The following is a 24,879-nucleotide window of genomic DNA, read 5'->3' as shown; positions in this document are numbered from 1 at the left end:
TTTCCGCACCAAGAAAATGACACTGAGTAAAATTAAAATTGCTTGCGAAAAACTGTGCACCTTCTATAAAATTTTGAAGTAAATGAAGGTAATCCGTAAGAACAATCTATCTCCATCAACGATCATTTTACTGTGGAATAGACAGCAATTGCTCCCAAGAGGTTTCACTGTATTTCTTATTTACAGGAAAGAAGTTTCCCTTTAGATCAGTGTTTCTCAACCTTTTTGGCACAATGGACCACTTTAAAAATTTTAAATANGTTAAGAAACACTGCTTTAGATAGTAGAAAAGGGGTGTTAATTTTCCAAATTAGCTATTGATAATCAGAAATACAATAACATAGAAATATAGTTACTTAAAATTGGTATTAATGCAATTTAGAAAGTGTATATACTACTTAATTCATCTGCTATTAAATTATGCAAGAATTTTACTATTAAATAAAAAAGACTAACACTTAGCAATTATACAAACACCACACTTGAGTAAAAATCAAAAAAAAAAAGACTTTTTTTTGGAATCATTATAATAGTTTTCAGTTAAATGTTAAAACAATCTACATTGGCTTTCTAAAAATAACTTGATGGAATATGAGCCTTTTTAATATATTTAAAGTAGGGAAAAGAAATTTTTCTCCCCAACAACTTAAACAAAATAGTATTTAAGAAAGTTATAAAATATGTCGCATGTTAAATTCAAGTAGTATATTTAATCTCGTTATATCAAGGGTTTTATACAAACTTTCTAAGCTAACAATTCATTAAATTTCTTGTTAAAGCTGAAATCGCATAAAATCACTTGCAATAACATAGTTCAAATGCGCAGAAAAAATGAATGAAATAGTTGCTTTTTGTAGCCTAAAGCTTGAATATAGTTGCCTAAATCAGAACAAATATTTTTCAATATGACTAACATTTTATTAAATGACTTGTCACATACCATGATCTAAAGTTGGTGACAAATATGATAATTTTTATATAAACGTAAGAGTTCTAGCACTAAATTTTTATATCAAAAGATTAGTATATTTGCAGTGAATTAAATGCTTTTAATTACTAGAATTCATTCAAAAAAAAAAAAAAACTTTTCCTCAATAATTTTCCCTTTTATCTATAATTGATTTAGCAAATACCATATAATATTATACATATATATATATCGTGAAAAGTGATATTTCAAAATTCAAGCATCGTAATATTGTTTTAAAAATAGGGTTTTTTAAAATTGTACAGAATTTCATAGCAATAACTGTTAATAGACTTGCAATGGAATCTCTGCAAATTAAGCGCATTAAAAAGTGACTTAAATTAATTAGCAATTCAAAATTTTTTATTTTTTAAGAAAAGAAAAAAAAAGTCTTTGAGTTCAGAAGATCCTGCGGGACGCAGGTTGTCAACCCAATTTACGCTAAAAAACACTGCTAGGAGCAATCTTTTTAATATTAATTCAAATATTTATTATAAATTTCCTCATTAAAGCAAAATCTTTTTAAATAAGTATTTGCAATAACAGAGTTGTGTAGTATGCTTGGATATTGTAATAGAATTATTAAGAACATTAAGGCAACCATTTAATAAAAATTTGCTCATTAAAGTAGAGATCTTATTAAATAACAATCTCACTGCAATAACAGAGTTCCAATTTGCTGCATACTTTCATAAACCCCAATAAATAACCTTTCAAACATTAGATTAACCAATCATAATTTTTAAATCTTTCTCATCACATTGAAATACAATGCCGTTTTAACTACAGCTAGGAATGAAAAGAATTCTGCCCTTTAATCGTGAACGTTGTATTATAAGAATTTAAGACTGTAAAAAAAAAATAGAATATCAATTATAAAAAAAATGTATTTTATTAAGAAAATAGTATCAACAAAAATATTTTTAATAAAAACAAATTTATTAACAATAATTTCTTCATTATAAAAAATACTATAAATAAAATTTCAAGACTTCTTTTTCATAATTTTTTTGAACTCCCCTTCTTGTATTGAAAGACTACCATAAATTTCCTTAACTTTGCGCTTTCTTTCGGCATCTAACTCAAGTTTTCCTTTCAGTTTCTCAGCGGCAACAACTTGAGCATCTCTACGAATCTCTCTCAGCATACTCTTCTCTTCTTTTTTAATTTTTTGTGTGACTTTCTTAATCAGTTTCCTCTTTTTATTGAGGTCATCTGTGTGGTTGAACTTGCATTCAAACCTTGGTTCAAACATCTTTAAAGGCTTTGGTTTAGCCTTTTGAAATGCGAGTTGCTGCAGCGGCACTGACTTCTGTCCTAGCTCAACCAATTTTTTAATCTGTGTCTTCAGTGAAACCGGATAGAACTGGACGGGTAGTTCGGCACAGACAGTTAGTACAGGTGCAAAAATTTCTTTGAAGGATGGTAACTGGCTGTACAAGGTCGCAAAATGAAGCAGCTGATTAATAACGGTAAAGATAACGCCTATTTTTTTGTTTTCATCAGTCAAATCTTTATTCGAAGCAAACAAATCTAATGATGGCACATCTTCGGCAGAAACCTCATCGGTTATGATAAGATCAAACAGCTTGGAATGAGGCACGTTTTTTTTGCCTTTGAGTTTTGCAGGATTAGCCAGCTGCAAAACATTGTTCAGGAAATGGATAGCCTCGGGGACAAATCTTTTAGAATCAGAAATACAGTTCAAAATGAGTTCACTAATTAAAAGTCTAGATAATATGTTAACAAATGTACTACTAAAAGAGGATCCCAAAATATCACACATGAAAATCATAGATGGCGTCACTACCGGATGGCGGAAATCAGACGTAGAATAGATCGAGACAACACACTTCAAAATAAAAATAGTTTGCAGTCTTGGAAAGTTTTTCTTCATACCTCGTTTTTTGGAAGCATTAAATATCTCTTGTTCTTCATTAATAAAATTGAGCAATCTTTGTGCTGTTCCTGTATTAACTGCATTAGCTAATAAATGCAGGTGAGGTGGAAGAACACCAATAAGTTCGACATCGGGAATCTTTTTATCGCAACATTCAAATGCATAACGCAAAAGAATCTCAAACAAATTCTCCAGTTTTGACAAAACTTTTTCATTTTTCGATCTTGCATGCTTTCTCAACATATTCTCTAAAACCTCAGTTAATTTCTCGGCATCACAGTCTTCGATTCGGGTTTTAAAATCATTTATATGGTTGGGGATGTCAGGCATGAAATCATCGTCTTCAAACATTTTGTCTTCAGCTTCAAAGTTATTCTCAGGTTGATGATCCATTTCTTCAAAAGATGATTGGCTAGCATCAGATTCCTCTCCGCTGTCGTTGTTTCTGTCGGATTCCTCGCACTTGTTTTCAGCTGTAATTGGTGGCAAATATTCATATTCATCGCAAATAGCATCGGCAGATATATGATTGCTTGTCTTAAAGTTATTTAAATCGTAATTATCTCTCATTCGAGAAAGCTTGTCTTTCTCCGATTGAATATGCTTCTTTTCTTCTTCCTTTTCAATTTCTTCCGCACTTCTAGTGTGGCTGATAGAACTACATTTTTGTTCAAATTTAAGTTCATTTTTTGAAACGTCATAGGGATCTTTTACATTTGAATCCATCGGTTCCTTAGCGAGAATTTTATTGGTACTTCGGGGAGGATTTATTTTCGAACTCGTGAATAATTTCTTCCAAGCACTATCAACTTGCTCAAGAGAATTCAAATATTTTTCCTTCTCCATCTTTCTTTCCATTTTTTTCTGCTTACTATCAGCAATCATCTCTTCAATAATCTCTTTGTGAGATTTGGAATCATCAAAACTATCATTATTTTTGAAAGAAACATCTCCCTCTTCATCGTCATCATCATTGCTGAAAGTTTTTGAATCTTGTTTTTGTCCACTCAGATTAAAGACACTTTTTTTACTTTTCTTTTGTTGTTCACGCATAAACCGTGCTGTAACCTGGTCCTCTAAAGACACGTTTGAATTTTTTGACCTTTTATCAATGTATGTATTCGATTTTTGAGCAGCCACACTATTCTTTTTTAAGAATTCTTTCCGTTTTGCATAATTAAGGCCTTTGGAAATGACAGGCTGTCCTTTGGTACCTTTTACATCAGAGCCTAACACAGCATGCTTCTTGCGATTCACCTTGACATTGAAGGGATTGGACTCGCCGCTGAATAAGGTACCATATTTCTTGTAATAATTCTTCTTCTTGACCATTTTATTATCTTCGTGAATACCTATAATGAAATCAAACATATATTAATATTACAATGCTATACGCAATTAATATAACAATATAAAAATTATGAAGATTTTATAATACACTGAAAATTACTCTCATGCCTGCTTTTTAAAATTTTTCTTTCATTTAGAAATGAGCCTTAAAATGCAATGAGGTAATACCATTTTCAAAATTTTTTTCATAATTAATATTAGTAACTTTTAATCACTTAAAATGGCAACAATTGACGCATAGCAAAATTCCCTAATTTCTTCCTATACTGAGTATTAAAGGCTATTCCAGCTATTAAGATCTAAAAAGTACCCTTTTTTCTAAAAAATCTCATTTTCTATAAAAATTATTGAACAAAGAATTCACCTTTTTTTCTCCTCCTTTTTACAATCAACACTGCATTAAACAATAAGTATTTCTTAAATCATTTGGTTAAAAAATATAGATAATACCAAAAATTACATAGAAAATTGCCAATTCAATTGCAACAAGTCCAAAGATAAAATCTCATCTAAAAATGGTCAAATTATCTTTTTGTAAAATGGATCAAAACTTAACAAATAAAGAGAGGATAATGCAGTGAAAAAAAAAAGAAAAAAAACACTGTATGATTCTAATTACAAAGAGAGATAAAGAAAAAATTTAAAAAAAAAAAAAAAAAAAAAAAAAAAAAAAAAAAAANAAAAAAAAAAAAAAAAAAAAAAAAAAACTACAGAAACAAGATTGAAACAATATTTTTCATAGCAAAGAAAAATCTTGCTACAATACACGATAAAAATTCTGAATAATTCATTACATTTTCTTTACAAACCTAATATATTAAGTTAAAAAAATATCTTTATGAGAGATTATGTGGGCACGAAACAAATGTGTGCAAAATACAGATTAACACGTCCATATTCTGATTGCGCAATATTTTATGACAAAATTCTTTTCTGCAGTTGTCAATATAACAGATTAAGGGGAAGCAAGATGCATATTATCATTCAATCATTTTTACAGAAAATATGTAATAATATGGCAAAAACATATTGTTCATTAAAAAACTTGTTAAATTTAAAAACTAAAATATTTGCTAAAATCAGAAAATTTTACTTTGATTTTATCTTCATAAATTATCACTCTTCAAAAACCTAGGCCTAAATCCCGATAAAAACAAAAAATATCTGCGAGTAGTATAAAAACTAATAAAACTGAATAATGTAGAATGGAATAATTAAAATAACTTATCTTCTACCTTGATCCCCCCTTTTTTTTCCAGTATGATAACGGTTGCAACAATAAAAAATAAGACTTAAACCTTTTATTTCAAATGAAATATATTTATTTAAAAAATAGTAAAAATAAAAACATGTTGCTTTAAATTTATCTTTATATTATACTAATTTCAGAAGTTAACAAAAAAAAAAAAAAAAAACCTATTCTGATTTCTTTTCCTCTAGAACAAGATCTACATTTTTATTCTTCTCTCCCATTTATTGCTAATTCAATCCTTAACAACTGTAAAATGACTTTTGATTTGAATTAGCCCTTTTTTAAACATTTCAATTTAAAAAACCTCTGGCAAAAATTTTTGAAATGTGGCTAATACCTTTTTTATTTGGCAAATTTTAATTTACAGGTTAATAATTTGAAGTGCTTAGTGCAAGCCCTGTTTATAAGAATTTTAATGTGACTTCTATTTTTGTTTCATGTTAACTTTTCAAAACAAAGATTCTAGTCCCATACAAACACTATAAATGAAATCATGCCATATAATAATAGAATATAAAACAAGCTTAAGCATTGCTTCCATGAATAAAATTTATTGAAACCCCATAAATTAATTCAACAGTTTAAGCTGAAACTAAATTAGTAGCTGCTACTTATAGAAAGTGAATTTTAAAAAAGAATTCCAGACAATCAGCATTACAGCATATTATATAGTTCCGTGTGTAGGTAAAAAAAATTTTAAAAAAATCAGAAATCAATGTTTATACAGAGTTCTCATTTAATTCCCAGGAAAAAAATTCTTTACTTTAATTTAAAAAATGTCAACAAATTTCTGAATACTTTTTTTAAAAGGTGTCCACATTGGAGCTAACGTTAAAATAATTGTAAAGCTTTGGTGGCGTCTAAACAGAATCTTACAAGAAAGAGAAAAAAACACAACATAAAGGGAACAACGTAAAGGGTATAATTCATAATCTTTCTTTGGCAAATCACGGTAAACTTTTTTTTTAAAAAAAATAAATGCTTTGGCACATTTAAGATTGTAGTTAATACAAATAGGTACTAATATAGATATATCCAACAACACAGGGAGATTTCCATATCGTGGTCTGTTGCAGAATAATCGCAAAGTCTAAGCAAATTTCGGCAGCGGCCCGCGAGAATCTAAACAAACAAACAAAAAATTTTACTTATACTTTTGCAAAGAATAGTTCGTATCTGATCTATCACACCAACTATAATAGTCAAGTGGCATTAAACAATTTTTTAAAAGGTAAAAAGGTTTGTCGGTGATGGCTACGAAGTTTTACCCCTCGAGTTGAGCCCTTACTGCAATAGTGTTTTTTCAGTTTCTGGCGAGCCACTGCTCGGAAATCGTCAAGACTTGGCGATTACTCTGGTGTAAATCACGATACGGAAATCTTTCTCTTTCAAAATTTACTCTGTATTTCCCTGACTTTTTCTTATCCTCTATTCGCCATTTGTCGAAGAGATTTTGTAGTCGTAGCAAATAAATAAAATAAGGCAATATTCCTCCAAAAGTCGGAAAGTAATGTTTACTTTATGCATAAGTGCAAATTTTAAATCTTATTACGTTCTCTTTTGAACTAAATAGACGAAAATGAAATATTTTTGGAAGTAATTTTATTTCAATAATAAAGCAAAAATCAATATTTTACTTACTTTTAGATACGATACCACTAATTTGATACAGCAAGGTTTACAACACGATGAGGAATCGCTTAAATTAATTCAGTTTCTTGGAAATGCAGTAAGTGCTTATGACTTTCATAGTGAAAATTAAGTAGTCTATGATTTTTCGCTTGTAACCTTGTGTGAGTTATTAAGTTCCTGAATGTAGCAAAAATAAACCAGTTGATAATGTAAACAAACCGGGAAATTCGTACTTATTGTTGAGTTACTTCTTTGAATGAATTTTATTTGAAATATTTGTGTATAAACTCATTTTGATAAAATTCAATGCATTTTTTCAAAGAAGTATGATTGAGTTGAAATACATTTTCATATCTTTGTGTTTAATATACTTATAGTTGCTCGTTTCAAAATATTGGTACTTAATCATCATTTCAAAATCTTTGTTGTTGTAATCTTTTAAATTACACTGATATGAGCTGTGAACATCGTAAATAACATGAAAATTTTTCTAAAAATCAAACATAAATCGATACTTTAATTATAGTATTTGAGGGGAGGGGGTTATGACAAGCAATAATTTATTTCACGCTTTATTTATCATCAAATCGAGTAAATATTTTTAAATGTCCATATTTACAAACGATCTAAGGTATCTACTCAAAAATAATCTCAACCTTTTGGGTACTTGTGGGCAGTGTCTCTTGAGAAACTCAATTTGCAATATTTTGGTTAAAGCCAGGCAGTGTGAAAAATGTAAAAAATAAATAATGTAATGTAAATAAAAATAGTAAGTTGTAAAAAATATATGAATAAAAAAAGAAAAAAAAACTACTTTACCACCGCAACCTTACTTATATTACTCTAATTATTGTACAAAGATCAAACAATAACAGAAAATAAGTATTATTTTTTAAAGTCTACATTAGATATTTTAGTTTCTAAATAGATTTAACAAAATAGTAATCTTTCAAATATGGTGTAAATTTTTAGCTCCTGCACCTAGTTTAAATTATGTGTGAAAAATAATTTTCTAAGAATTAAATTTTTCTGAATGATCATCAGAAAAGTAGGAGTAATTTTATTTGTTTAAAGTAGAAAAAATAAATTGGAACTATTATTATTAAACCTATTTTAAATACATCAGGGTGCGTAGCGTTTATAAAAAGTACTTAAAGGTGCTTTTTGGGGGATTTCGTTTTTAAAAGCTTTTAAAGGTGCTTTTTTCAGCTGGCGTTTTTAAAAAGTGCTTTTTTTTTTCCGAATAATTTTTCTCTTCCCTTCAGTAATATCTGGTGGATCTCATGCATTTCACGAAAAATAGGGAGTTTGCTACGTGATCATTCTTGCGGACTTCATGTCGTACCCACGTTATGACTTGCGCATGCGCGCACACTTGAAACCGAAACCCGAGTGCTCCAATTCGGATAGAGAATATCAGATCCTTATGAAATGTTTTTCTTTTTAATTTATTTTAATTTTATTCTTGTTTATTTTATTTTACTTCTAACACTTTTTTTGACGTAGGGGGTAAGGGTACTTTTGTTCTGAGTTCAGGGTCAAGTTGAATTCACTCGGTGATGTGGGAAAGTACTGATTGTTTCGATTTACGCCCGTTTCTTTTTGGGGGTTTTTTAACGCTAAAACTGTTTATAAAAAGTTTTTGTTTTTCAATAATATCATTGATTGAATTTGGATTTTTTGAGTGCTTAAAAATTTTTGTAAAGTGCTTGAAAAGTTTTTAAAAAGTGCTTATTTTTTATTCAAAGATTTGGCTATGCACCCTGTACATACAACAAAATATTATTAAAAGGTGATTTGAAATAAGTTTAGTACATTAAAATTAATATTATGTTTTAGTTTGTAAATGATATCTACATGTTCTGTAATAATTTAAAGTTTCTAAAACTGTTTTAAATTATTGTTCCATAAAAAAATGTTTCAAGTGCTTATGTTTCATCAAGATAGTTTTTTATTTGACAAAGTTTAATGTTTTTTAAATTCTATTATTTAACTTCTATTGGACCCCTAAGGAAATGTGGTATTAGATCACTATACACTATTACATCAATTCCACTTAATTATTTTTCTTATTATAATATTTATTGATAACTTATCTTAAACTTTTTTTCCCTAGGATATTGTATGATGCTAACTCACCGATTTCTTTTTCTTATGAACTAATACTTATTGTTTATGTTGAGGTTTTTGCTAATATATTAATATATTTTAACAAATAAAGATTGTTAACATTATCACATTTATTACGTAACCATTGTCTCTAATTAAGTTACTCGGCAATTCACAGGAAGTAGGACATAGTGGAAGCATTTATTTCTTGAAATTAAATTGACATATTCTATAGAATTTTTCAATTAAAAGTACAAAAAAACTCAACTAAAAAAAAAATTCTGTATTTTTTTTTNTTTTTTTTTTTTTTTTTTTTTTTTTTTTTTTTTTTTTTTTTTTTTTTTTTTTTTTGGTAAATGAAATAGTGTAAATATTTATATAACATTTTTGGTATGAAAATACTCTTTGTTAATATGTTAATGTATGAAATATTTTTTCATGAAAATACTTTTTCATACCAAAAATTTATGTATTTCAATGCCAATTTTCAAACACCAATTCATATGGTAATTTTCTTGTTGCTTATCCCAGTTTATAACAGAGTTCACCCTAGGAAAGTCAAGGACCCACAAAGGATGGCCCGGAAGGTCTCAAAAAGCATTAAGCAGTCAAGAATGTGAACAAGCATTTACAGCATGTTTCAAAGCTTCCTCAATACGTCATAAATCTAATGTGGCCACTGATAAGACAAGTAATGGTAGTCTGTCTCAATTATGGCTGAAAGAGCCTCTCAGGCAGTATCTTCTGTGCCAATGATGTACTAAAAGAACACGCCAGGCAGTGTTGGCATTGTGTTTTATTTTGGAGAAAAGGTCTGTGTAAGTTAGAGGATCAGAAGACATCATGGAATCATCCACTTTGGCTAAGGAGGCTGCAGTCTCATTACCCTCCATGTCAATATGTTAGGAAATCTACCGAGGATAGATCTCATGGGATAAGCTGAGGTCTTTCAGCTTTTTAATGTTTTTTGTTCCGATCTTTTCCATCTGGCTTCTCCAACTGACGTGTGTTGGATGGAGGGTCTATGTATCATTTTTGTGAGTGTGCATCATTATCGGGTCAAGGTGGTCATTCACTGTTATGATCTCACTTTGAAAAACAAAATGGTGGTCAGGGTTCTTCCTTTGTGTTTTTTATTGTATGTTGTTACCATTTGGTGTAAATTCCTCCGCCGGTACCACAATTATCGAGGTTACTTCGATCCATAAACATCTGTACAGCATATAATAATATTAGTAATTTTGTTTGTTTAAATAATGTATTTTTTAGAATATTAGTAAGTATCCTTTATTCTGTTAACAAAGTAAAAATGATTTAAAAAAAATAGGTACTAATGAGATAAAAATGGTTAATTTATTCTAAACTAGAAATATTTTTTAAAAAAATCAAAAATCTCTTTATGGATATGCTACTTATGTATTTGCCAATGATTTGTACAATGTCCAATGATTTGAAATTGATTCATACAATTTTTTGCAGTTATTCTAAATTTAATTTTGTAGCAAGAGTAACTTCTTAGTTTTTGAAACTAGAGCTACAAAAAAAATTTTTGTTTATTGAGTAATTTTGTTTTCTGCAATAGCTACAAGAAGTTTGAAGGTTTTAGTAAAATAGCATATACATAATGTATGCTATAGATTCAAATTCTTATATTCAAATTAACTTAACACAAATTATTGATCAGTTCAACACATGCTTGTTGCAGAGAATAATTTTGTAGAAATTCTATATGCTAAGAACAAATTTAATAACACCAAACTTTTTAAATTTAGTAAGTACAGTGCACAGAAAAGAAAAAGAAATTAAATATGCAAATTAATATGTGCAGCCATCATTTTAAATTACAAAATCAGACACAAAAACGGATGAATAAACACAGCTTTCTTCTTTACGGCAGATTCAGATTCCTGACCCTCATAATTATGGAAGGGGTCCAAAGTTTGGATTAATTAGTATTAATTTTACTTTTTACGTGCTTCACCTTATTTCAAGAATTTATTGAGAGAATCAGAAAGTTTTTGCACACAAATATAAAATTCATACAATTAAAGATAATTCAATGCAAAATATAATTTCTAATGATTATTTATTCTTTTATTTAATTGTAGTGGAAAATTTTTGAATTGTAAGATATAAAAACTTTACATCACTTTAAAGAATGTAATTTTATATAGTAAAATTCAAAATTTAAGCAAAATCAGTCAAATAGTTTGTGAGAAAATGACGTTTGAATCTATAACTTTTTTTAAAGTTTAGTAACTATGTGAATTCCTGCAAGCAAAAAAATAAAAATTGCTTAAAAATCAAGACAAAATATTTTATAAAAGGTATAGAATTGTAAAAAAAAAAAGAAAATAATTTTATATCTGTTTATTCTAGGAATCCTTCTTCCTTTAAAGAAATGCAATAAATACATGAATAAAATAAGTATATATTTACGTTTATAACATGCTTGGTAAATTTCTTATCCAATTTTCTAAAAAGTATGTAACAAGAGTAACCATGCATTTTTCTCATAATAAGTAATGTATTTGTATTTAAAACTTTTTAAGGCTGTCATTTAATAAGTTGACCTTTCTTTCTTGAAATAATTTAAAATAATATTTTATTATATTATTTAGATAATATAATCATTGATTCAAATTTGTAAATGTCTCATGTTCTTTTCGGGTAAGAAGGGTAACCATATTTTAAATTTACCATTCTATTAACTTATTAAAATGTATCAAATTTTCCTTGCATAAATATAAAGTAGATATTCTTCTTTGTTATTTACTAAAATAAACTTTTCAGTTTAAAATAAAATGCTCATAAGTAAAAGTAAATAAATGTACAACCCCACAATGTAAGCAAGAAGAGTAACCGTAGAATTACCCTACTGTTAAATTTCTCATTGCTTTAAAAGCTTGGTGAGTAAAACAGCAAAATTATAATTTGTTAGCTTGGTGCAATTTTTATTAAAATACTGAAATACAAAAAAATATTAATGTTAAATTAAAATAATTCATTCTCATTTAATTATAAGTCAGTTTTATTTTCAGATGTTTTGATATGGATGGATGCTAATCAAGTCAACTAATAGAGGATTAGCTACTTTTGAAACTTTATTTTTAGAATGAAGAAAAATGAATTTTTTCGATTAGATTTCTCAAAATAAGTTATGGAAGTTAATGAAAATTCATCAACGGAGTGTTTGGAAAACTCTAGTGATAAAACTTTTGACATTAATTCAGTGAGACAAGCTTTTCATGAACTCTTGAAAATTCCAGTCTGGGAATTCCAAAAGGCGTTGAAAAAAGCTTTTGCAATTTTGCTACAAGATATAGATTTAAAGTGTGATGATGATTTAAAGCATAACAAAAAAGATGACTTTAATGATAGTTTTCAAATTTTACAATTGAGGCAAACTTTTAATGCTCTTTTTCAAGTACAAATTTATGAATTTCATAAGTCACTAATAAATGCTCTGATAATTTTAGCAGAAAATGTACTGTTGCACCTAAAGTCTTGTCAAGAGGATACCACCTCTCAATTTATTTTAAATGTCTTTGTATTTGTTATGGAGATTCCAATGATGCAATACATTGATTATTTAGAAGATGTCTTACCAGTTTTTTGCAAAGCTGCCTCTTATTTATCAGTAAAGAGCCAAGCTGCTCTTGCTCGTATTTGGAGCACTTGCCAACCTGATTGTTTGCGCGAAATGTTAAATGCAGTTCACCAGTTAGTATCTCATGGTGTCATTCAGGGTTGGTTTAGGAGACAGTACTGTTTAAATAATAAAGACATGATTATTGGTATCACAAAGCTTATGAAAATAATATTTTATGCTAGTTTGCTTGGTGGTGAGGTTGAAGATGAAGAATTAACGGGTAAAGATAATGAATTGATTGAAAAAGGTAAAGAACAGGAATCATTACTTGAAAATAATAAATTGGTAAAAAAAGATAAGGAACAGGAAACACTATTTGAAAATAAATTGGGAGAAAAAGAAGACGATGATAATAATGAGTTGGTGGAAGGTGATCAAGATGTGGAATCATTGAGTAATGATATTGAATTGGTGGAGGATCGGGAATTAACAGATGCAAATAATGAACTGGTCGGAAGACATCAAAATGAGTCAGGATTATTTCTTGCTAATGCTGATTATGAACCTGGAAAAAATTATGAGTTAAGTGAGGATCCCCTCAGTGTTGAACTCAATATTAAAGCAATGGATTGTTTGAAACCTCTTTTACACTTTAATGAATTTTACCATGAACTTCTTAGTAAACATCTTGAAATGGACAAGGATTTTGCTTTTGTAGGAAATCCTCTAGAACTTTCTTTCATATTAACGCCAGAAGTAAAAGCACTTGGTTTATGTTATGATAACAGAGTACACATGCGCGGCATGCGTCAACTTGATGGCCCTGATAATTCTGTTTTGAAGTTGTGGGTTCGACGAGATCATTTAATTGACGATGCATTGGTTGGGGTTTGTACATTCTTTTTTATAATCTCAATTTATGAAATTGTTATTCACCCTATTAATTTTAATCTCACTGACATTACGAGTCTACATTATGAGTGTTTATTTTAATGTTGTAAAACCATCAACTTTATGATCTTTTTTTGTAATTAATTTTTTTTTTTAAGTTGCGGGTTTGAAAAGATCCTTCAATCAGTAATTTATTATTTGGGATTTTAATTTTCTCTAATCAACTCTGAATTTGTAAAATAGTATTGTAGGATTCCAAGGTAAAACATTTTTTACCACACAAGTCAGAATCTTCATTATGCCGTGTTTACTTTAATGATAAAAAAGTATAAATTCCAGATAAAGAGTATGTAGCCAATTTTGAATCAACGCCAATCACTTTACTATTAAATCAGGAATGTAACTAATATTCGACCACTATTCCGTATTCAGTCCTTTTGCTGAATATTCGGTAAAGTATTATTTGAAAAGTTTTTTTGGGGGGGAGGGGGAATTCCAATAGATTTAAGAAAGAATAATTCAAAAATCATATTTCTTACCACACATTATTTAATTGTTTTTACACATATTTCTTAAATTCTGAAACGTGTTAATTTATCTTCTCAAAATTTGAAGAATTGAAACTAGATTACTTTATATTGAACCATGAGTTTTGTATTGAATTTTTTTTAAATTTTATTCAAGCAAGTCAATTTTGTAGTTTTTTTTTCGACACTTTATGTTTTAAATATTGAATTTTTTAGAGTTGTTTTATTTTTACTTGTTTTTCTGTATTAACTATAGTGCAACATTTTAATGGAGTGTTTCCAATAAACTTTATTTTTTTGGTGTCACTTTTTTCCTGTATGGTTAGAGAGATGACCGATAACATAGAAAACTGTGATTCTCAACGTTAAAATTATAATTCAAAACTAAGAAATTTTTTTTTTTGGTTTTCTCTTAAGCTTTTTTTATTAACTTTTCTTTTTATCAACATTTTTATTATGAAGTATCTAAGGAACGTTTTTTTTAATATTATTTTTATAGTCACTTTTTTCTAAAAATGCGGCAATGAGAAAAAGTTAAATCTGAGATTTTTAGCATTAAATCTTTCATTTAAAAATTAAGAATGATTTATGTTTTGGTTTCTATTTAACTTTTTCTTTTTTAAAAAAATATTTGTTTTTACAGATCTGTAGGGTTACACTTATAATATTTGGGGTTACGCTTAAAAAGTTTCAGAAATGTTGAAACTAGAAAATAAGTTGAATTTGAAATGCTGTGCAGGTCTTTATGTAAAAAGTTTAAAACTTTATTGCAGTTGAAAATGGTGGCTATGGAAAGTCCAACTCATTTTAAGAAAAAACTTGTTGTTGAGTTTGATGGTGAACTGGGAGTTGATGCTGGAGGAGTGTCTAAAGAATTTTTTCAGTTAATTGTGCAAGAAATATTTAATGCTGATTTTGGTAAGGTATAACATTCTTCATTAATTTTTAATTAGTACTTAATTATGCTACTTTATGCATACCAATTGCTTTTATTATGAATTTTTGAAACCTGAAAGTATTTTGTTATCAAATAATGGACTTATTTTAAGTTTGATACTCTTAATTTAACAAATTTCTTTGTGTTTAAACTATTACAATTGATTTATGTACGGCCACTATAGTGAGTTACTCCCCAAATGGAAAACAAAAGGTTAAGGTGTTGATGGTGGTCAGCATTGCACACCAGCCACCTTTTCTTTTCAGGCTAGACGCTTCAAGCTGAAACTGGGTGGGTTTCAAGCTTCCATTAAGGATAGAACCTCAGACAATGACAACTCTGTGGTTTAACCTTTTCAACCCGATTTTTGCATAATTAAAATTTAAGTATGCAAAGCAGTTTATGTTAAAGCTGACATATTAAAATAAGTATGCTATGAGTTTAAAGTTTTCCACTTTTCCTGGAATTCTCCTGGGACAATATGTCCCAATCATCTTGAATATTGTAAAAATACCTATATATTGCATGGGAATAAATAATAAAAATAATATAAATACATCAAATTATTTATTCTTACTAAAAGTTGTGGAAACCAGAAGTTGCCATTATCACCAAAGCAGTTATAAAAGTTAGAACAAAAACTAAAATTTTGTCTTGTAATATTTTTATCACTAATGGGGAATATTGTCCCACTGGTAAGTACGATTGACATATATATCACAATGGTAAGTACGATTGAGACAATAGACAATATATCCTACAAAACAAAATGTTTCCTAATTTCTGTATCTGATACTAAATAGGTACAATTATTACTTAATAAGAACAAACATAACTATTTTACACAAAATATGGCTAAAACATAGTTGTACTTACCTCAAAATTCAGAAAATACGTAAGTTAAAACAATATTGACTGACGTGTTCACAAGCAGGAGTTCCTCATTTTGAATATGAGAGTGTTGCCAAGTTTCTTTAGTTGTATTTTTATTCCCTAATGACTAGACCCATGATAAAAACCCATGCAAAATTGGGATCTTTTTATCCATTAGGGAGAAAAGTTTAATCTTTGGGACATATATATCCCATTCGGGTTGAAAGGGTTAACCACCATCCCATCATAGCTAGTTTAGTACTACTAAAATATTTTTCAGAGATTTCAATATTTTAGATTAATTATTATTTGTTTAACTAATTTATAGCTATATTTATTCTGTTAAGTGTTGTAATTTGAGTTGCGTTGGCATAGTGGTTACGGTACTGAGCTGTCATTGTGTGGAATAGGTGTTCTGTTCAAGACTACCTACCTGCTGATTAATGAGTACCAACTTAGTCTGTAGTAAAAGCTGATCTGCTATCATGCTGATCTGCACTGCTATCATGCTGTTACTTTTTAAATTGCGGATCTTTAACTTCCATGCCCAGTAATTGGCTGGTGTGAAAGTGCTTTATTTTATTATAATTTACTTTTCGCTTGATATTAAAAGGAATACTTTGGTGCAGTATGTCTTTTGCACATTCAATTTAATTCTGATTACTGTGATAAAACTTATATGTTTTTCCTTACCTCTTAGGTGACTTTCCCTTTGTCGTATTTTTTCCAAATTGGTTTTGTAAGTTAAAATTGTCAGTTAATTGTAAGTTAAAATTTGAAACATCATGAATACAGCTTACAGAAAAGGTGCCAATAATTACTCATGTGAACAAAAATATTGAGCTCAGTGGGTAAAAATATTGAGCTCTATTGTGAAGGACTAGAGTTAGAAGCTCGGAGTGTACTTGCTTCAGATCGACAGTTATCAGCTTGGTTGGGAGTTTAAGGTTGCTTGTGGGCAATGCTAACCATTTTAATGTTAAATTTTTACCAATTTAATGTTAGTAAAATAAATTGTAAATGTGATTTTTTTTAAACTGTGTTAAGACATTCTAAAATTCTAACCACTTTGCTTTTTTTGTGTAAATGATTAAACGATGCCAAAGTAATAATTGAAAATAAGAGTAAAAAAGTATTTTTAAAAAATAGATTTCCTACAATTATTTTATGAATTTGCCATTATTCAGAAAATAACCTGGCTAACTTCATTTATTTATATTTAAATGGAAAAAATGCTTTTCATGGGTAATAATAAAATATTTTCTTTTATCTGTATTATTAGTAAATTTGACATACAAAACCATCTAATACTAACAACAGAAAAAAATCCAATGTTGTTCTGATAGGGTTTGCATAGGAAAGTTGTTGCATTTATGGAAACAGAAACTTGTGTATTTAGAAATAAAAATTTTTAATTTGGATATTAAAGAAACATTTCCAAGAAGACTCATTTAATAGAATCAATCATTTAAAAAACTTGCATTGTTTCTTTCTATATTTTTAATGTATCTGTATATTTTTTACATAAACAACTTTCTCTAATTCTAATAAACAATTTAAACTATTTTTTTTTCTATAGCAATGTTTACTTTCAATCCAGAGACACAAACTTACTGGTTTAATCCAACAACATTTGAAAGTGAGGAACAGTTTGTTTTAATAGGAATAATTTTGGGATTAGCCATTTATAACAATATCATCTTAGATGTTCATTTTCCAATGATTGTCTATAGGAAACTAATGGGGAAAAAAGGAACATTTCATGATTTGAAAGACTGGAATCCTGTAAGTTAATTTTATTGTTCAAACTTGCATTATAGTTGTTTTTCTTACTTTCAAGAAGGAACTAATTGCATGAGCTAAGGGCAAAAATGCCAACTCAGATTTTTTTATTTTTATATCTTAGTAAACTTTGGAAATGATAGAAAGTTAAAAACCATTGGTTGGAAAACTTATTTTTAAACCTGTTCAATGTTTTCACAATTCATTCAAACGCAATGCATTTTGGTGTACAGTGGGTTCATAGCGTGTGAAAGCTCCAATCACTTTACATATTTTATGAAATACTTGCAGGTTCGCATGTGCCTATACTGAGCTGGGTTTACACTTTTATGTGCAACTCTGCTGCATTTTGCAAGATATTCTTAATTTCAGGCTTCATTTTCCTCTCTCTGAAACATCTTTTGATCTTTCTATGCTGGCTAATATAATCAAGAAAAGCGTTCTTTGTCAGAAACTAGTTATTTTATCATGATCATGTAAAGTCTTTGAAAATTGTTTTACATTTTGTTAATGTATTTAGTGCTTAAAAATATTTTTTAAGTGTTTAAAAAGTATTTAAAAGATGCTTATTTTTGGTTGAAAAATTTGGCTATGAACCCTGGTTAAGTTTGTTGCAAATATATATTTTTATTTAGTTTTTTAATTTTAAGAGCCTATGGAAGGGACTGAATGATTTATTAGCTTATACTAGTGATGATTTGGAAGATGTTTTCATGCAGTCCTATTGTATAACATATACCGATGTCTTTGGAACACTGTTGACTCATAATTTAAAGGAAGGGGATGATCTTTTAGTAAACCAAGACAACAAAAAGGTTTGTAGCAATGTTATTTTATTTTAAATAAAATATAATTTTTTATCTGCAAATTTTAGTGCCACTTATTTTTTTATCTTTATTTAGGAGTTTGTTCGCTTGTATTCTGATTTTTTGCTCAACAAATCAATTTCTGAACAGTTTGAAGCATTTAAAAAAGGTTTTGAGATGGTGACGAAAGACAGTTTATTATACACACTTTTCAGGCCAGAAGAGTTGGAAGTTATTATTTGTGGTGATAAGGTATTGTTGGTTTTAAGTTTTTTTATTTCTGTATTACTAATAATGGAGTATTTGGGGGGGGGGCATAGCGTTAGTAGGCTTTACTTTATTCATTTTTGATTGCTTATGTTGAATGCAAGGTGCTATAAATAGAAATTTGCTATAGTACAAATTTAACAGCTGAAACAAGTTATTGAAATCATAAAAATATTTAAAATTATGTGTTCTTTTAAAGAAATGTGAGTTGTAAGAAAAAAATTAAATCTCTCTTAAGCCTTGGTTACTAACCTATAGTACGCAGCTGAGGATTTGTGAAAATCTTGGTAAGTAAAGGCATATAGGATTTATTAGATAAGAGTACATAATAAAATTCCCTTAAATGAAATAATATCAAAAAATTAATGGAATTTTGTAGTAGAACTTTTTATTTCTACATTTAAAAGGGTTTCTAGGTGTTTTTTCAGCTGAAGCAGATTGCTGAAAATACTGAAAACTAAGTTTTTAACCCTATCAATGGACTAGCCTTTTACCAATTTGTTAAAAAGATAGAAAACGATATGTCAATTGATACTTTGCCTGATACTAATCTGAAAAGCAATTCTAAAGATGTCATAAATTTCTGAATGAAACTAAATATCAAGCCCTAAGCTCGAAAGCAGTCAAATACTTGTTATCTTTCACTAATACTGAGCTCGCTGAAAAAACATTTTCTTCCCATACTTTTAATAAAAAACATTAATTTTAACTACTGCTGCTGCCTATGATTTAAGGATGTTTTTTTAAAGCTCTTTCACAAAGGGAAAAAAAACGAAAATTTAAGTTACATACTTAGAATCTTGCGAAGTTATTAATTTAATCTACATATACCATCGTGCTATAAAGTGTTATTTGAACTTAAGAACAGACAAATGGTTAAAATATTTTATAAGTTATTAATTGTTTTTGAAAAATTATTATCAACTACTTGAATTAGATGATTTCATTTTTTCTTAAAAATACATATGTTTCTTATGAATTTAATCTGTTAATTTTTTTCTTCTGCAGGATTTTGATTTTAGTGCATTAGAAAAAGCAACCAAATATGATTGTGGCTATTGGTCTGAGTCACCTGTAATAAAGTAAGAACACATTACTTTTTATGATATTACCTACAATTCTGAGATAGCTGAGGAGAGAATCAGATGTCTGTTATTGCATGAATTACAATATTTTTTTTTATATGTTTCTTGTTTTGACAGGTGGTTTTGGGAAATAGTTCACCATTTATCTCTGGAACAAAAACGAAAGCTTCTTCAGTTTACTACAGGTAGTGATAGAGTTCCTGTAGGTGGGTTGAGTAAATTGAAAATGGTCATAGTTAGGAATGGTGATGATACTGACAGGTAAGCATGATATTTAAATAAATTACACATAAGAACGAGTCAAATTGTGCTGCAAGTATTTATTAAAATGCTAGTTCCTTTCCAACTTAACTGAAGAGCATGAGTTTCAAACAAATAGAATTACAAAATCAGATGACCAATTACCAAAATAGAATTGATAATTAACAAAATAATAAAAGGATATGCTTTAAGTGTATATGTTTTTGTCAATGTAAAAAAATGGCAGTATTCTACTGAATGGCTCAAGTTTTTAGTCAAAGTATGAAATTTGAGAAATAATAAATAACTTTTAAAGAAATGCCTTAGTAATCATATGGGATGCCTTGGGCTTTATAGAATGGCAAATATTCTTTAGGCAAAGTGTGGAATATGAAAATCATTAGGCACATTATGAGATAATTAACTTAGTCATTGTATAGAATGTTTTGGTTTTCTGTAGAATGATAAAAGCTCTCTATGTGAAGTATGAAATATGAGAAATATTCATTTCGCCCAGTTGTTGTACAGAATGCCTAGGCGTTTCATAATCAATGTTGAGGCAAAGTGTGAAATATTAGAATCATTATATAATTAGATTATTCTATAGAATGCCTGTTGGTTTTCTATTGTAGTTATTTCATTGAGTGGCCAAACAATATTAATCATTTCCTACTTAGCTTGCCAGTTTTAAGCATTCTATACAAGGAATAGCTATTCTAAAGTTTGCCATATTTCTTACATTGGCGGTAACACATAAAGTAAACTCCCTGTAAAATAATATTGGCTGAAACTAAATTATGACAATTTTCCAGCACATTCGAACTCTATAGCACTAACTAAAAAGTTTCTTTAAAAATACTACTCGTGAAGAGTATTTAAATAACTCTAAAAAGTCTAAAATTTGCAAACGGGAGAAGGAAAATTATAATATTTGTTGTGACTCATAATCTATACAGTTATGCTATATAATAGCATAAAAAAATTTCCACTTGTATTTTCCATGAGTCATATTTTACATATGAATAATTACCAGTCATTTAAATATATATATGTAGTGATTTGTGGGGCATGTGTGGAAGGAAAAAAGACAATAATTAATTTAGCAATTAAACGTAACAATTTTAATAGAAAAAGAAAAGAAAAAGTGTTAATAAAGACATCAATAGCACAGAGCTGCCTACATGCAACATTGCAGACAAAGACTGACTAAAAATAGATAGTTCTAAAGAAATAATGAACAATTAATAAAGTATTCCGGAACTTTTTTCCTTCAAGACAGTCTGGCACCGTGCAACAGTGAATGAATAAAGGATGATGGTCAATAATAACTCTCACATATATATTTTTAACTAAGGCCAATGTTACCACTAAGAAATTTTGCTCAATTAAGGTTTCTAGTGGAAGGAAATTTTGTAAACTGCCTTCTGGTGCTTTTATGCAGTCTAAAGCTGATTTTTCTAAAATCTCACTTGAAACGTTCTTCTACTAACAAGCAATAGTTTTCTAAAACTATACTCTCATAGAGTTAATTCAATTTACCTAATAATTAAATAGTGAGGTTTCCAGAGAAAAAAAAGTTTGTTAACAGTCTTCTGCTGATACTTTTTTAGAGTCTAAAGCTGATTTTTAATCTTAATAAAAATGTTCTTTTAACAAGGAAAAGTCCCAAAATAAACTCATAGAATAAAACAAATTTTTTTACAAGTGTTTGAAAGCTAAAAAAAGCTATGTAAGTTAATAATATGTGCTAAACATTTTTGTAGTGTTTAACATTTTTTTACAAGGACACAAGTCATCTTATCTAGGGGAAGGAAGGAAAAATCTATAATTATCTAAGATAATATTTGAATCAAATCATTTGAATTAATTTAGTTTTTTATTCATTTACTTAAGTTACCTTATTTTTATTTTACTGTAGCTGCTATTTTTTCTCATCGTTTACTCATTAAAATCAGTTTGAAATATTTGTATTCATTTTTACCCATTCTTCTTTAAAAATCAATTTGCAATTTACCACATATAGTAGCTTTCAGATATATGAACTATTTATTAATAAAACTTATGCACCTTAAAGCATTTGAAAAAATTATCTAAGTTAATATTTTCCTCTTATTCAACCATTATTCCTAAAAACAGTTATAAGGAATAAAATATCATAGTTGTTTAAAAACAGAAACGTAGGTTACATAGGTGGTTAATTTTTTAATTGACATAATCTAGTGCAATTGCTTTCAAACTTAACACATTAGCAAAGACATCTGTTAATTTGTTGGTATAACGAGTGAGTTAGGCAAAAAAAAAATTATTAGTAAAAAAATTATGAAGTGAAAATTAATAAAATGTACTTTGAAATCTTGTAACCACACCAAAACATCTTACTGGTGCATTCTGGACCACTGCACCTCTGGTAATAAAGAACTTAGCAAAATGGAACTTAAATACTAAGTTATGAGGCAAAATTTAGTTTTGTGGCAGAATTTAAAAAAAAAATAAAACTGAAACTTTTTTAAGAAAAAAAAGTTGTTCAATAAAAACAGTAGGTGTTCAGTATCAGTATTATTTATGTCTACTTATTTTTTCATATTACTGTTCTTGAATTTTTTTTCAGGCTACCAACTGCTCATACATGTTGCAACGTGTTACTTCTTCCTGAATATTCCGCAAAAGAAAAGTTAAAAGACAGACTTTTGAAATCTATCGAATATTTTAAAGGATTTGGTTTGTCTTGATGAACAACTCTTATTTTTTAAGTTATTTACTTTTTCAAAATTTCATATTGTTATTTGCATAAAAAAAGGCAGTTTTTCTTCTTTTGTAATGTATGATACACAAACTTTATAAAAAATGCACTATATTTACATTCCCACCTGATTTTTAATAATGTTACATTTGTAAAAGATTTATATATTTATGCTCCCATCATTATGTTTATGTCTAAACTGAGTTTTGTATCTGATTCTTTTACTAAAAAGCGACTTTGGTGCTAATTGTTTATTTTATTTAAAGTGAATCCCTCACACTGTTAGTAAATGAAATTCTGTTCATTGGATGAAAAGTTATTGTAATAAATTTTATTGGATGTGTTTTTTTTCCTCCTGAATTTACTGTCTACATAACTAAAAACCTTGCTGCACTTTGCTAGAATAATACTTATAAAAATATTCTGTGAAGCCCTTTTAATCTTCTTTTTCTATTGGGCCCTAATTTATCACCAGATTTTCCATTACTCTGTTTATTCAAGCTTATTCTGTTGTTATTCAGTTTATTCAAGAGACTTTTGAAATAATCAACTTTGAAATGAATGAGCATATAGAATTGACCATTTAATGTGAATAGCTCGTGTTTTGTTTGATGGTGAAGTTAATTTTATTGGTTTTGCTTACAAGCCTGGAAAGTGGTAATTGTTGTTTTATCTGCCTTTTTATTTTTGCTACTGTAGTTTCGCTTGGACCATCAAGGCGTCCACTGTTGCAAAAACTCTCTATGGAATAAACATAAAAAATTCTTGATAGAATTTTTGTCACAGTATAAATAATATCAGCAGAAAGCCAAAGAAGCTTGCAAAAGATATAAACCAAAAGAATCACCTTTGTAGAACAATAAAATCAGCTAACGATTCAGAGTTTGATATTGCTTTGTACAAATGGTTTATTCAAGTAAGGAGCAAAGGAATACAACTAATCCGGACAAATAGTGAAATTGAATAAACACCCTAATAGAAAAAAAGGACATTTTTAAAGGTCTGGGGTTAGATTCTCAGTTCTACATCGGATAAGCTTGTTCGGGAATTAAAAGCAGCCTGTGTGTAACACTTTACCCCACTCATGCTGTTGGTCACTTAATCTCCTTCGCCCATAGTGATTTGTTGAAGGAATGCTTTACTATATACAGTAGAACCCGGTTGTACATTGTTTGTTTTGTACTTTATCCTGTTTCCTACGACATTTCCTGCTGGTCCTTGAAAATTACCCATACCGATCATGATTAATTATCCCAGATTTTACGTTTCCCTTTTTAATCCCGCTTTATACGTTTTTCTAATAGATTAAAATAATTTTTCCTCAGCAAAGCTCGCACAATCCTTTTCTTTTTTTTTCCTAAAAATAACTTACGAATTGTTTATTTGCTTTTTCGACCAACTTTCTATTCTTTCTGAGTGAGAATCAGAAAGGTGGTGAAACGGCCAAAGCAAATGGAAAAGTTGCTAAAGCGAGTGTGGGAGCTTAAATTGTAAAATTTTCAAGTGTAATTTTTTCCAGCAAACTTCAAGCATAGAATCTTGTAATTATCCAATCATTCAAAGAATGTAAAACTAATGGCTGGGTAATCATTTCTTTTTCTGGATTCCGATAACCTGCAAAATGTCTCTGAAGCAAAAATAAATGTTCTGGAAGCTCTACATTTGATTTCCATAGCGTTGGGCAGTGTTGTCTCACAAATGGGTTTAATAAAGCTTCTCGGAGTTAATTGCTTCTCATTATCAATTATCAAAGGGGCCGTTTGGAATAAAATGGCATGTCTGGATGCATATATTGACTGCAACACATATCCAATTACTTTTCCCTTCAATATCTGATACAATGCTTGCTCCAGATGAAAACGATGAGGATCAAAAAATATTGGAGGACATAACCACAACTGATCAAGAGTTTGAAAGCATAAAAACTCT

At 28.7% G+C, this 24,879-nt stretch overlaps 2 protein-coding genes across 5 annotated transcripts; one reads left to right on the top strand and one right to left on the bottom strand.

Moving 5' to 3' along the window:
* Positions 1-1,836: 1,836 nt before the first annotated feature.
* On the bottom strand, positions 1,837-7,240 carry LOC107451489 (Nucleolar protein 14 homolog l(3)07882). The gene is made up of 2 exons (XM_016067607.4): positions 7,111-7,240; positions 1,837-4,219 (listed from the first exon to the last, which is right to left on the bottom strand). The coding sequence occupies exon 2, from the start codon at positions 4,197-4,199 to the stop codon at positions 1,953-1,955; it is 2,247 nt and encodes a 748-aa protein (XP_015923093.2). The 5' UTR covers positions 4,200-4,219; positions 7,111-7,240; the 3' UTR covers positions 1,837-1,952.
* Positions 6,775-23,294, top strand: LOC107451488 (ubiquitin-protein ligase E3A). 4 transcript variants are annotated; one of them, XM_071178984.1, is made up of 10 exons: positions 7,301-7,425; positions 8,850-8,893; positions 12,252-13,690; positions 14,994-15,138; positions 17,610-17,815; positions 18,463-18,627; positions 18,715-18,870; positions 19,894-19,967; positions 20,088-20,231; positions 22,819-23,294. In XM_071178984.1, exons 3-10 carry the CDS (start codon positions 12,371-12,373, stop codon positions 22,937-22,939), a joined length of 2,331 nt encoding a protein of 776 aa, XP_071035085.1. In that variant the 5' UTR covers positions 7,301-7,425; positions 8,850-8,893; positions 12,252-12,370; the 3' UTR covers positions 22,940-23,294. The 4 variants fall into 4 exon arrangements, with proteins under 4 accessions (XP_071035086.1, XP_071035084.1, XP_071035085.1 ...); XM_071178985.1 differs by lacking the exons at positions 7,301-7,425; positions 8,850-8,893 and adding an exon at positions 6,775-7,198; XM_071178983.1 differs by lacking the exon at positions 8,850-8,893 and having other exon boundaries at positions 7,292-7,425.
* Positions 23,295-24,879: the final 1,585 nt, after the last annotated feature.

The sequence above is a fragment of the Parasteatoda tepidariorum genome, chromosome 3 (assembly GCF_043381705.1).
Source record: "Parasteatoda tepidariorum isolate YZ-2023 chromosome 3, CAS_Ptep_4.0, whole genome shotgun sequence".
In the NCBI taxonomy this organism is placed as follows: Eukaryota; Metazoa; Arthropoda; class Arachnida; order Araneae; family Theridiidae; genus Parasteatoda; species Parasteatoda tepidariorum.
Note: the sequence above shows the minus strand (reverse complement) of the source record. Positions and strands in the feature narration are given on the sequence as shown.

Excerpts from the sequence above, each read along its gene's own strand:
- LOC107451488 (XM_071178985.1), top strand. The coding sequence starts at position 12,371 with ATGGAAGTTAATGAAAATTCATCAACGGAGTGTTTGGAAAACTCTAGT. Across the intron at positions 13,691-14,993 it reads TTGACGATGCATTGGTTGGG|TTGAAAATGGTGGCTATGGA; the intron begins GTTTGTACATTC and ends ACTTTATTGCAG. Across the intron at positions 19,968-20,087 it reads TCTGAGTCACCTGTAATAAA|GTGGTTTTGGGAAATAGTTC; the intron begins GTAAGAACACAT and ends TTGTTTTGACAG.
- LOC107451489 (XM_016067607.4), bottom strand. The coding sequence starts at position 4,199 with ATGGTCAAGAAGAAGAATTATTACAAGAAATATGGTACCTTATTCAGC.